At 41.2% G+C, this 13,231-nt stretch overlaps 2 protein-coding genes across 2 annotated transcripts in view; one reads left to right on the forward strand and one right to left on the reverse strand.

The window, feature by feature from the left end:
- Positions 1 to 13,231, forward strand: part of septin7b (septin 7b) — a 169,184-nt gene that overhangs the window by 112,792 nt on the left and 43,161 nt on the right. The gene's annotated exons all lie outside the window — the stretch shown is intronic.
- LOC127600959 (thrombospondin type-1 domain-containing protein 7A) overlaps positions 2,380 to 13,231 on the reverse strand; it is a 76,867-nt gene continuing 66,015 nt past the window's right edge. The window contains exons 23-29 of the mRNA XM_052065900.1: positions 12,772 to 12,952; positions 10,324 to 10,497; positions 9,321 to 9,419; positions 8,461 to 8,543; positions 8,141 to 8,354; positions 7,249 to 7,336; positions 2,380 to 5,709 (exon numbers count right to left, since the gene is read on the reverse strand). Of these exons, the coding sequence (XP_051921860.1) occupies positions 5,616 to 5,709; positions 7,249 to 7,336; positions 8,141 to 8,354; positions 8,461 to 8,543; positions 9,321 to 9,419; positions 10,324 to 10,497; positions 12,772 to 12,952 (933 nt within the window). The 3' untranslated portion in view covers positions 2,380 to 5,615. The remainder of the gene's footprint in view (positions 5,710 to 7,248; positions 7,337 to 8,140; positions 8,355 to 8,460; positions 8,544 to 9,320; positions 9,420 to 10,323; positions 10,498 to 12,771; positions 12,953 to 13,231) is intronic.

Raw genomic sequence — 13,231 nt, forward strand, 5'->3', positions numbered from 1 at the left:
TTAAATGTTTAAAAAAACACCAACATACAATCATGTAAAAATAGAGTACAATGGTGAATGTAAAACTATAATAAACTAGACTATTGATTAAAATGTGAAACAATATAAATGATCATTTCTAAAGTAATCAAAAATACATGGTAAATTATAAGGACTAATAAAAAAGCAGACGAAACTTTAGTTTTCGGTGTAAATATTGATTAAAAAAATTATATATTGATGCAAGCATTTATGATTTTTTCCCAAAAATATAGAAAATAATAAAATATATCAAGCGAAACACGAATAAAATTTACTCAATGGATTAAATTAAATGAATACAGAAAAGAGTTGGGAATCTTAAATGTAAAGAATGTCAAAATTAAATAAATTGTCAAACTTGCATTGTACATTTTCACATTTTTTCATGCATATAGTGTACGTATTTAGACACTGTATGTTTTGTTGTCAATATACCGCATGCATCTTATGAATAATTTTTACATGTAAAATGGTTCACTGTCATGACCTTTTTGGCTTCTATGATGCTGCTCCTACAAGTCAATCAATAAAGTCTTCTTTCTTATCAGAAAAAAAACCCCACCCATCATGAAAAACCCAAATGAACATATCACAACACCAACACAATCTTTGTTAAAAGGAATATTAAAGTTGTGTTTGTAATAAAAGCAGTGACGGCATATACAGTATTCAATTTGTCATTCAGGTTGTGAGACAAAACCTTTTAGATAAACGCACACACACACACAAAAGAAGAACACAGTAAGAGCAAAGATAAAACAAAAGGTCAAAATCAATCTCGTAAATGGCAGCATGTCGCACTCCAATGCGTCGCGATAGCATCACTACTAAGGTAAAGGGAGCTCTCGGATGCATCAACCATCATGTTGCAACTCTTTTAACGTCACTGTAACGGAAGGGGACGCTTTGCCTTCTTTGAATAGCCGCAAAGAACAAATGAAAGGCAAACGGTCGATGTTGAGGCTGCATTAGCTTCGGCAACATTGCGCAAAACACGCAAAAAGCGTCACATGAACATTTTGTTACATTTGCATCTTGATCCCAAACTGGATTCAAATGATAATTTCTCCTCAAAACTCCACACAAAATACATCACCTATAATGGCAAAACTGGGGTTTGAACACCTTTCTCCTAAAAATACAAACAGTAGTGCCGTGAGACATTAATTTTTTTCTAACAATCAATCAAATCATCTTTGCCCATTGAAATAAATGGAAATGTCTTTCATCCGTTCCAGCCCCCTGCCTGTCATGTTATTTCAACTTTGACCTTTGTTCAAACATACAGTGATCATCTAAATGAAATGGAATTGTATTTATACTTTACAACATTTCTTGCTGCAATTCAGTAAACCTGGCGCTGCTCTTTCTGGTGCAAATGCCTTGGCCACCTTGGGGCAGAATAATAAAGATAGATGAATATTGTACGGGCGGCCCGGTAGTCCAGTGGTTAGCACGTCGGCTTCACAGTGCAGAGGTACCGGGTTCGATTCCAGCTTCGGCCTCCCTATGTGGAGTTTGCATGTTCTCCCCGGGTTTGCGTGGGTTTTCTCCGGGTGCTCCGGTTTCCTCCCACATTCCAAAAACATGCGTAGCAGGCTGATTGAACACTCTAAATTGTCCCTAGGTGTGAGTGTGAGTGCGAATGGTTGTTCGTCTCTGTGTGCCCTGCGATTGGCTGGCAACCAATTCAGGGTGTCCCCCGCCTACTGCCCGGAGACAGCTGGGATAGGCTCCAGCACCCCCCGCGACCCTAGTGAGGATCAAGCGGTTAGGAAGATGAATGAATGAATGAATGAATATTGTACATGGAGATGCTCTTCAGCAAGAGTTGAGTAATATTAGTCGTTCGTCATAGAGGACAAAGAATATATGAATATACATGACTGTGAGTATTGTTACACTACCTGCCTGTGTTCCACCAACATTTGCGTTCAAATATCCGTTGTTTAAGGGGTTATAAAACTAAAATACCCATGCTATTCGTTAGCCTGCCTGTTACAAGTTATTTTATGTAACGCCTTGAGATTTTTTTTTAGGAAGTTCCATTTTGGAACAAGGCAGTAACACAACAAAACGTTGCAAAAAAGGAAGGGGTATTAAGCCTTTCTGGATGTTCTCACTTGAGCATTATTATTATTATGATTATTTTTTTCATATATAATAACAAAACAAAAGATACCAGACAGCGCAGACAGCTAAGCATTTGAAAAATCACACATAGGACCTTTAAAGATGTCGAGAGTGACGTGACCATTTTCATCTTTTACATCGTTTTGTTTTCTTTTTGTTTTTCTTTGTAAAATGGATTCGATTTATTTCCTCCACCTACCATAAGAGACAAAAAGGACAAATATGTTTTGTTACCGTGTCCTTGTTTATTACCGTATTTTCTTCCCGCACACACAAACAACCTGTACAAAACGGACGAGCGTTTCTTTTTTTTTTTGTTTTTTTTTGGCGTCGTCTTTTTTTTTTCCCCACCACAGAACTTGTATCAGGACAGCAAAAAATATTATACATCCACTTTTGAGATATTCAAACTAAACATTTTCTGTGTAATACAAAATAAATGTACACATACATTTTTACGTTCTTCATCTGCACGGAAAACCCTTCAAAATTAAAAAAGAAAATATTTTTAAATGTTTTTTTAAAATCATTCCACCAGTGTAAACAATGTCTGACATCAGCCTTTTTTCCCATGTTATCAACAATAATAAAGCTTATATGAAAAACACATGATGTTCATCAGTGATCATTTTTGAAGTGACTGCATGTTAGTTGGACCCCTTCAAGAAAACTTGCAAGTGGTCATCAGTAAGGCAAATAAAAGAAAAGTTGGAAAGGAGATGGACGTTCAGGAGCGAGGACTTATTGCATTTTCTGCCCAAAGGAGGCACCAATGAATACCTTCAGGTCGTTTCGGTGTTTTAATGCTGAATCACCAAATGTTGTCATTGTGCTCCGTACAAGCAACGGCAAAAACAAAAAAATTTCAGAATTTTGGATCTTCCATCGATCTTGGATGTCGGCTATAAATTTGGTAGGAATCAAACAAAAGATGCTGGAGGAGTTTGACTCGGAAGAACCGCTGGAAATGAACAATATGATCCAGAACCGGCCCGCTTCAAACTTAAGTGGTAGACTTCCCGTGTCCTTTCGGACATCGGTTCTTGAGACTTTTTCATGCGTCTACTAATGAAAGAAATGCCTACCAAATTTCATGCAGTTATCTTTAATTGAATCCAGGGGATTAATTGTGAACATGTTTTTAAGTACTCCTGAATATTACCAAATTGGCCCTGAAATGTCTGTTTTAAACCAAAATGTCAGACGTGTACATTTTCAGGCATGGCCTTCTGAGACGTTTCATGGATTTATGAAAGATAACCATGCCTACTAAATTTCATGTTGCTCAGTTAACCTAGCTTGGTGGACTACGTTTTCATATTTTTTTGAAGTAAACCTGAAAATAGGCAAACTGACCCTGAAATGGCAGCTTCAAATCAAAGTGGTACACTTTCTGTGTCTTTTTTGACATCTTTTTTGTGTGACTGCTCATTTTTGACATTTCTACCCATTTTTATTTTTCCGCATGAAGTTGGTTTCCGGGGCTGAATTTTGGAATGGAGGTACCATTCCATTGTGGATCTAAGCTATTAGTTTTCCAGTTTTTATGTCACGTTATCAAACTTCGCTCTCACGCTAAGCCCACATGCAAGGACAATTTTTTTTTAAATTGCAGTTTAGCATTATCCTTCTGGTTAGTGCACAAATATGGTATGGCTACAAATGTGGGAGCAATTTGACACAATTGATTGAAAAGGAGGAGTTTGTTGTTACTGGGCCCCTGGAAATTGCCAAAACGACCATAAAATGGCTGCTTCAAAACTGTGTGGCAGACTTTCTGTGCATTTTTGGACAATGGTATTTTGAGATTTTTTTGTGGGTTGGTTCATGATCCAGTTGCTTACCAAATATAATGTTGCTAAGTAAGTCAGACCAGTTTCAGGGCCTTGATTTTTGAAGATTTTCAAGTTTCCTTGGAAATAGCCATAATCGCTCTCAAAATGGCCGCTTCAAATCAAAATGCCTGACGAAAAATGGAGAAAGATGAGTGAGACCTTTAAAGCTTCATCTTGGCAGAAACAAATGTTACACCAGACGACTTCAACAACCCACAAAAGGTTCTTTTTTTTTAACTGGTAAAAAACCCACAACTATACAGTTTTGATGATTATCTACAAAGGAGTATTAGGGCCACACTGAAAAGAAAAGAAATAATTCAGGAAAGATGCATGTTTTCAAGAGAAAAGTTGCATTTTGGGGCGGAAACCAAATGGAATATTGTGGAAGAAAAAAGCAAAGCGGAAGGCAAAGCTGAAGTGCTCACCAACAGAGACTTGGAACAGTATCTGAGAGGAATTGTTTTTTTTGTGTGTACATAGAAGTCTGTTTGACTTCAGCTCATGAAAAATGGGAGCAAAAATAAGTGTTGCATTGATGTTTTTGCTCAATGTGTATTCTTGAAAAAAAATCTTGGAAATAAAAAAACTTTTTCTAGAGACATGTTAAAAAAATTGTTGTAGTCTTAACAGAATAATATCAGAGTTCTGTAAGACAAAAAAAGGCAAAGTATGTAAAACAAAAATTTAATTTTTGCTTAAACAGAGAGAAAAGCACACACACACAAATATATATGTACCGTATATATATATATATATATATATATATATATATATATATATATACATATATTTGTGTGAGAAAAATAATATAACAATAATAAAACTGTACTTTTTGAGGAAAAAAGTCGTCTTAAACAACAATTAAGTATTTTCTTTCTTTCCTTTTTAAAAGTAATTAATGCAAATAATGTTTTTCTTTTTAATATAATGAAGTCGCATTGATGGACAAAAACATTATTAAAGTGAGATTTTGGAGAGGAGTTGCCAATGTGCATATATATATATATATATATATATATATATATATATATATGCAACTTTTTACCGCTAAGTGTGTCCCTAAGGCTCCTTTGCAAGTGAACCCTGCGTGTTTTGCCGCAATCTTCCCTCTTATATGGCATCATCGTTCATGTGCTGCACTAATATAGTGCACGTTAGCGGCCAGGGTGGAGGGGAGAGAGAGACAGAGACAGAGAGGGGCGCAAAGGCCGCTCGAATCCAACAACAACCACAAAAGCACACAAGAGTGAGAGGTTGGTGTCCCCTTTTTGTCCAGAGGATTTGGCTAAGGAAGGGATTCTAAACCCCTTTATGGAGATTTTCCTCCCCTTCATCCCTCATCCTCATCTTTTTTTTTTTTTTGGCAACGGAGGATGCAACATATCCCGTTAAAGCCTCCAGCGGCGGCTCAGCGGAAAGAAAGTGGGAGTGGGTGGAGGAGAAGTCTTGGTTGGGTGGATGACAAAAAAAGGCATTTGCCTCAACGCTTGCAGAGGTCATGAAGGTAAAAAAAAGTGTGATTGGGGGAAAGCACTTTTGAAACACAGACGTGCTCTCATAGGATTTACTGTCTCGCCTTCATGCTGTATTGGAAAAAAAAAAGCATCCGGCGTGCAGCTGTGACTACATGTCTGTGTCGCCATCGTAGGCCAACGTCAGAGGTTTGAGGCGGTTGTTCTGCTGCTGCCTCGCTCGCTCCGGTCGCTTTGGCTTCTTGCTGCCGATCGCACACACGGGAAAACACACATTCTGGTTATTATTTGGGGGAAGTGTCAAGGGACGCTGTCAAATTATGCAGACGTAAGCGCTGGACACAACATTGGGTACACCAGCACACTGATACAAGTTGCAACTGTGCTTTGAACTTTTATATTCTTAATAATAATAAATCACTCCCTAGCTTGTTCAGATTAAACATACTCTTGGGGTGGACGCATAAATATTCTAATTCTCCAGACATGCCAATCAAAAGTCAAAATCGTTCACCATTAATCTTTTTGGAATGCATCAATTAGATTGTACAGTACAGGTGTACCTAATGAAGTGGCCAAAGAGTACCGTTTCTATATCACTGAACCCACAAATGTGACAATGCTCCCCCCTATTGGAAAACGGAATAAACACAAATGATGGAGAAGAAGATGAGTGCAATGGCATGACTCGGCCTCACGAGGGCAGCAAGGCAACATCTATCTATCTATCTATCTATACTAGCTATTGAACTAGCTAGCTAGCTAGCAATGAAAACCGATTTTGGCGTTACTTAAAATCAGTCTTTTAAGTGAGTAAATCTCATTGCCTCACATCTGTGTTGCAAGGAGTCCAGCAACATGTTGCAGATGTTATTCCAGCCCAAAATCAGTGGGCTGTATATGGTCAAGAGAACATTTAAGCATTTAAATTACTGTACTAACATTGAGCTCAAGCAGTACCGTAGGCATGTTCAGACCATTTTTGGGGGGTGCTCAAGCATCCCGAAAGTCAATCCAAGCACCCTCAAAATTTGAGAGAGGTTTAGAATTCTTTTCTTCTTTCTTTGAATTGAGACAGGGACTAACATCCTCAAATTTATTTGGTCATATCTGTGACTATTAGTATGCGAGACTTTAAAAGGTGGGCCCTGGCCTGGTGAGTGACGTGGGTGTCAAGGAATGACACTGGCTGGCTGGTTACAGTCTGCGTGTGGAGTGAGTTGTGGCAGCTCGTGGATGAATGCGATTACTTACCAATTGTTGCAATCAAATTTATTTCGAGTTATTTAATTCATTATTAAATATGCATGGACCATAAGGTCATAAATATTTTGAGGTTTCCTCACTTTTCCACACTGGTCCACAGGCGAATGGTCCTCACCTATTCCAACGAGCTGCCTCGTCTATCAGGAAGAACGCGTGAGGGGAGGGGCTGTCGGCACTTGAGCAAGGCATGCTGGGAGAAGAGACTTTCTTGGGCGGGGGAGGAGGAGGAGGCTCTTTTCATTAGCTGCCGCTGCTCTGAGCCAGCTCTTGGCAGTCGGGACAGGTGTACACCATCCCATGGGCATTTGGTTGTCCCGTCCACACTGCCGCTCCGTTGGCATGGCACTCCTGGGAGGCCAGAGAGCGATGCACCTTGGCGCAGTAACTGCTGCACCCGCCGTTAGAAGGGTGACGGGAGAGGATAGAAGGAGGTGACCGTGGTGATGACAATGATGATGATGATGGTGATGATGATGAGGTGGAGGAGGAGGTGGAAGAGGAAGAAGAGGAGAACTCACCAAGCCAGGTAGATCATAGACACGATGAAAATCAGCAGCACGAAGGCTCCCGCAGCCACGCCGTACACCCAAATCTTCATCTTACCATCTGTGAAGGAAGAGGACGAGGAGCGATTGGCTTGGCTCACACTTTTTACTTATTTTATTCATTAAGAAAAAAGAATCTGGTATTATTGTTAACACCATATTATCCATCCTTCCATCCATCATTCTCTAATCAGTTTATCCTCACGAGGGTCGCGGTCGCACTGGAGGCAATCCCAGCTGTCTTCGAGCAGTAGGCAGGGGACACCCTCAACCGGTTGCCAGCCAATCGCAGGGCACACAAAGACAAACAACCATCAAAATTACACTTAGGGGCAATTTAGAGTCGTCCATTAGCCTGCCACGCATGTTTTTGGAATGGTGGAGGAAACATGTACAAATATATATATTTTTTACATTTTTTAAAAATTTTATTTAATTTCTATTTTTTGTGCACTTGAGTTGTTTTTGTACATTTTTTTTAATAAATGGGAACACTGCCAAATTTTAGAAATATACACTTTCCAAAAAGTCTCAACACTTCATCTTAGTGAGCGTCTCTCTGATTAACTAACTTTGAACCAAGAACCACCCCTGCATACGACTGACTTGTTAATTTAGTCCTGGGTGGCACAGTGGACGACTGGTTAGCACGTTCGCCTCACAGTGTGACCATGAATGGTTCTTTGTCTTTGTGTGCCCTATAATATGGCTGGCAGCTAGTTCAAGGTGTAACCTGCCTGCTGCCCGAAGACAGCTGGGATAGGGTCCAGAACGCATGCGACCCTTGTGAGGAAAAGCGGATTCGAAAAAGTGGATAGTTTAGGTCTCATTCTAGTTGTATAACATGAATAATGATGATTGTGACCTGGTCCGTAGGGTTGCAGGTACCAGGTGCGTCCTGATCGTCCTGGCTGTGTGGTGGTAGTCAGCGTGGGGTTTACAGCACGGCTGGTCTTGACGTCCCCCTTTTTGTCTCCCGCCGTAGGGATCTCCAGAATGGGGATGGGGGCGCACTGGTCCAGGAGCCCCCCGGACGACAGCACCTCCGTGTAGCCTTCTTCACACATGCAAACGCCCGCCTGCTGGGGGCAGCACAGAACTGATGGATTTTGCTGCATTTTGTGTTTTGAATGTACACCAGACTTTGACTTCCTGCCTTGCACTCTTGACTTCAAATTGACTGACCTCGCTGCAGTAAGACGTTGGGGGGACGCATGGTGGGTTGCATGCACTGTCGTCCATAACAGGGGTGGCGGGAAGGCAGCCTCCTAAGGGGAAAAAAAAACAAAGCAAAAACAGCAAGATCCAAATGAAGAGCGACAATGGCATGACGGACATTTCTACCAAATTTCATGTTGGTAATTCAGACTGGCTTTGACTTTTTGGAGTTTTGAGGTTTTCAGCCAAATTTTGCTTCCATGCCAGTTTGTCCACACGCAATACCCCCCCCCCCCCACAACCCCAAATGTAAAAATCAAGTAGCTTAGTGATCTGTCTTAATATATTACGTGCAGTTCCAATTTGGTAGCAATGACACAAAAGGATCCGTGAAAATCCTAAAATCCAAATCATGGGAGTACTTTGGGGCGTCACTGAGTATTTTATTGTATTTTTTTTTTTGTGGGTCTACTCATGATAGCTAGGCCTACCAAATTTCTTGTTATTAAATGAAACTGCCTTTGGAGGCCGAATTTTCAAGACATTAAACTGGCTCTGGTATTGGGATTTTTATTTGATTCGAGTTTTTTTTGTGTTTTGGCTCGTCAACAATCTCTGCTGCCAAATTTTGGCCACATGCAATCGCAAAGGTAAAATGTTTTGCACACTAACGTAATCCATCTGTCCAAAAAAATAAATAAATCAAATTTGGTAGCAACCAGACAAAACCTATTTGTCCTCGAAATGGCTTCCCAATGTTGTGATGGGTACGCCCTTCATTCTAAAGTTGAAAAGTGCTGCCATCACGTAAACCTCGTGTAATGTGGCTTTAAAAGTTGAGTTTCTACATGCTTTGTTGTTTCTTGGAGTGACACTAATGTTCTTACCAGTGACGTTGAGTCCATCAGAGCGCTGACACCAGATGAACGGTTGCGAGGAGTTGAGCCGCAAGCTGCTCAGCCACTTGTACTCGAAGCATTCGCCTTCTAAAATGACAGACCAAAAAAATAAAATAAAATCACGTGAAGACGTCACAAAGCAGTTGTGAAGTTGTGGACATGTAGTGGTCTCTTGGAGTTTTATTGTTCACTGAGAACCTTGTCTAAATGAGCGTCTATCAGCGGTGCTGAAAGATGATATCAGTATCAGCGTCTCTGCAGAGTCAGCCAGAGGAAATGAACAATTTAACCTTGGACAAAGATGTGGCTATCTCGACACGCCATCCAGAGACTCTCGTTCATTTGCGGGAGCTCACGCCACTTCAGCCTCTCTCGACATCGCAAGCATCCTTTTCAATTGAGTCTGCGTGGGCTTGATAGCGAACGCGCAAATCTTTCGAAAATGGGAGCCCCCGGCCAGTTTGACTTTGCATCACAATGTGAAATTTCATAGGCATGTCCATCAAGATGATACCCACAAAAAAAGTCTCATGAAGCCATGCCCGGAAATGCACAGAAAGTGGTTCATTCGAGTTGGACCCCTTTAAAAAATTTCATTCTGGGGGAAAGTGAGTCTGGTCGAGATAAATAGGGACACTGCCGTCCTTGGAACATTCAGTGCCCAAAGCCAGTTGAACTTGGAAACATGTTTGGAAACGCAAATTTGGACGGCATGTCTCTCCAGAATAGACCAACAAAAACTCTCAAGAAGACATGCCTGAAAAGAAGTTGCCCAGTTTGGTTTGGGTGCTTTAACTCTTTAATGCACCAATAATAACCTGTAACCTGATAGGCTGTCCACTGTAGTAACCGCTGTCCCTGAAAGGGTTAAAGACATCCCGGTGGAAACCAAGGATGGTAAGGGCAAGAAACCGAGAATGGGATTTTTGGAAAATTCTCCAAAGCCAGCTTTCATTTGAAATCAGCCGGTTTGACTTCACATATTTTATACCTGTGCAGGGTTGCGACTCCCAGGCCTGGTCAGGACACAGCTGCAGGTTCTCCGGCTCCTGGGCCAACACGGCTCGTGAGCGCACCCGGACCGAACCGAAATCCACGCCGGCTTCTTTGGCGCAGATTCTAATGCAGGAGCTCCAGTCGGACCACTCCATCAGGTAGCACTCACCTGACGGGACAAAAACACCCTGGTTGTCGTTTGAATAATTGGACTTCTTTGGACATGTGTTGTTCCACGTTGTGATCAATTGTTCATGTTGATCAATTGCCTCACTTTCCTACCTATCATCAGGTTTGAGCTGACCAAATTTTAGATACTAAACAAACTGAAGACATCATTTTTTAAATACAGTGGAACCTGATATAATATATATATATATATATATATATATATACACACACACACATATATACCGTAGGTCTGTGTGTTTGTGTGTGCGGAAAGAAAACAAATCACTTTAAAGAATGATTAGTTTGATTTGGTGAGAGCACAAAAGTCCAAATGAGAGTATGCAAATTACGACCGTTATCTTTTTTTAACTGTTGTTTTGGCATTTCATGTCCTTTGTATTGAGTTCTTCCGCTGCCCCAGCGCAAATATCAATGCTGCATGATTACGTGTTCTAACTGGCTGCTGTTTTTCTTCACACCCTTTTAACTGCTTGAAAGGTTAATGATGTGTTTCGCTTCTCGGAAGCTTCAACTTGGAGCTTGAAAAAAAAAAAAAAAAAAAAGACCGGACGGAATCAATTAGCGCCAATCTTTGGAGGATAACTGACGATGACCGTTGCAATGTCTGCGGGGCTTCCTGCCACATCACGACACTTCTATTCATTTCCTGTACCCTGCTGGCTGTGCTAACAGCCGGAGATCATCAGAGGTGAGCTGCGTGGGAAACGGAGGAATGAGGTGAGACGTGCTTGGAATCCTTGGGTTTTCATTTGAGCAGCAGGCGGAGGAGGAGGTAGAAAGGAATCTGGATGCGGCGCAGGTCGGATTTGACGACAGCTGACAAGTGCAGCTCGTCAAATAGTGAACAGGGGACAAAGAAAGTAGAGCACGGGTCAAGAGTGCGTGAACGTGTGTGTGTGTGTGTGTCAGAATTCCCATGCAACTGAATTTCCTCCCATATGATGTGTCTGGGCCGGCTTCCAGCCACCCGACAGACTCTTCTCACCTTCAAAATTTAAAGGAAACTAAAAGGCTCCTGTAAACATGTTCTAGTTGGCCTTGAGCGCTGACCAGAATCTGAAGAAGAAAGCATCCCCAAGTTTTTTGTAGTGGCGTTATTGTAATAGACAGCGATATTTAAATTGTGGCAGGTCTTTTTTTTCCTTGTCTATATGCTTCAGAAAGTCCAGATTGTGGCTTGAGTGCTGACTAAAACCAGGACAAGAGATTTTCATGTCTAAGAGTCACCATAAAAGAGAGCAACTGTTCATTTGATGATATCTTTTCACAAACCGAACACATTTTGGAAAAGTTACTCTAACTGGTCTACAAGGCTGCTTGAGTGATGACGAGAATTAGCACTAGGATGCTTCGCTGGCTTGTTTAGCATCACGCTAAAAGGCATTAAAAAAATTGTTTAGTGGTACTTTTTTTCTGTGAAGATGCTCTAGCTTATAAAAAATGCCGCTCAAGTGGCGAGTAGAACTGAGAGACGAAACTATCCTGTTTTAGTTTTGCTGTATAAGAAACGTTTTTCTCATGGTACTTGTTTTAAGAGCATTTCTAAATTTTGTCATTGCAGTTTTTGCTCTTTTCGATCTGTCTGTGCCCTCTTAAAATGAAACTGATGTGAGTTATTCCGCCCCAGAATGAGAACAATCTGTGACGAGTTAAATTAGACCCTTTGGAAACAAAGTAGCAGCTTTCTACTTGCTCTTTTTGGCAGAGCAAGCTAGCACTAATTTCCCCTTAGGGAGTGACAAAAAAAGATCCCCCCCCCCCAAAGAAAACCCCAACACTGACTTAAAAAAATAAACTGCGCTGTTAACAATAACCTGGTTTATCAAGGCCAGTCCTAAATTGGGTCTTCGCCCTACCGTGTTGTCTAACTGAGGCAATAATGGCAGATGTGCAGCAGTTAAAAATGGAAATGGCAACACATTTTGCTCTTTCCAGTGTTGTCTTGACATGAGTGTAATTCATATTCATGAGCACACTTAGAACTCAAAACAGTTGTATGATAATTTGTAAATGAATGGAAATTCCATTCATCTCTTCCAACGCCGCAAATAAAAATGTTTTTCATACAGTGTAGTCTTGATTCAAAGTGGGAGGTGTCTGTCAGAGCTGAAATCAAAGCACTTTTTTGTGGCCTAAGAATACCCAATACAGTCCAAGATCAATGTCCTGTACTATGACCATAAAATAAAAATGCTTTCTAAAATTCACTTCAGAAAATCGAGACAGGTTTCAAATGGAATGAAATCCTCACCAGGGCAAGGAAGAATGCAGGCCTCCTTCAGTCGGATTCGCTTATCTCCATCGACGGACAACTCCAGACTCCCGCACAGCTCCTCGTCCACTTGGCCGCCACTGTCCTGCTCGCCACCACTGCCATCCGACACGAAGCAGGTGAGGTTCCGATAGCGCGTACCGTGACCGCACACCACACTCTGAAAGACCACCGAGACCAGTGGCTGATTCAGCGGGCAGCATGTTTGCGATCGATTTCCTAATTTTCTGTGAGTCAGCCCCGAAGACAGTTTCACTGGACGACATGAAATTTGATGGGCAGGTCTATAATGAGCATACCCCGTCGCACCCCCCCTCCCCCCTTCAAGAAAAAAATAAAGAAGGCTTGCCTGAAAACGCAGAGGTAGTCAGCCATTTTGATTTGAAGACATCACTTTAGCATAATTTTGACCCTTTTCACAAAGCCAGACCCCAAAGAC

Source organism: Hippocampus zosterae, chromosome 5 (genome assembly GCF_025434085.1).
Source record: "Hippocampus zosterae strain Florida chromosome 5, ASM2543408v3, whole genome shotgun sequence".
NCBI lineage: Eukaryota > Metazoa > Chordata > Actinopteri > Syngnathiformes > Syngnathidae > Hippocampus > Hippocampus zosterae.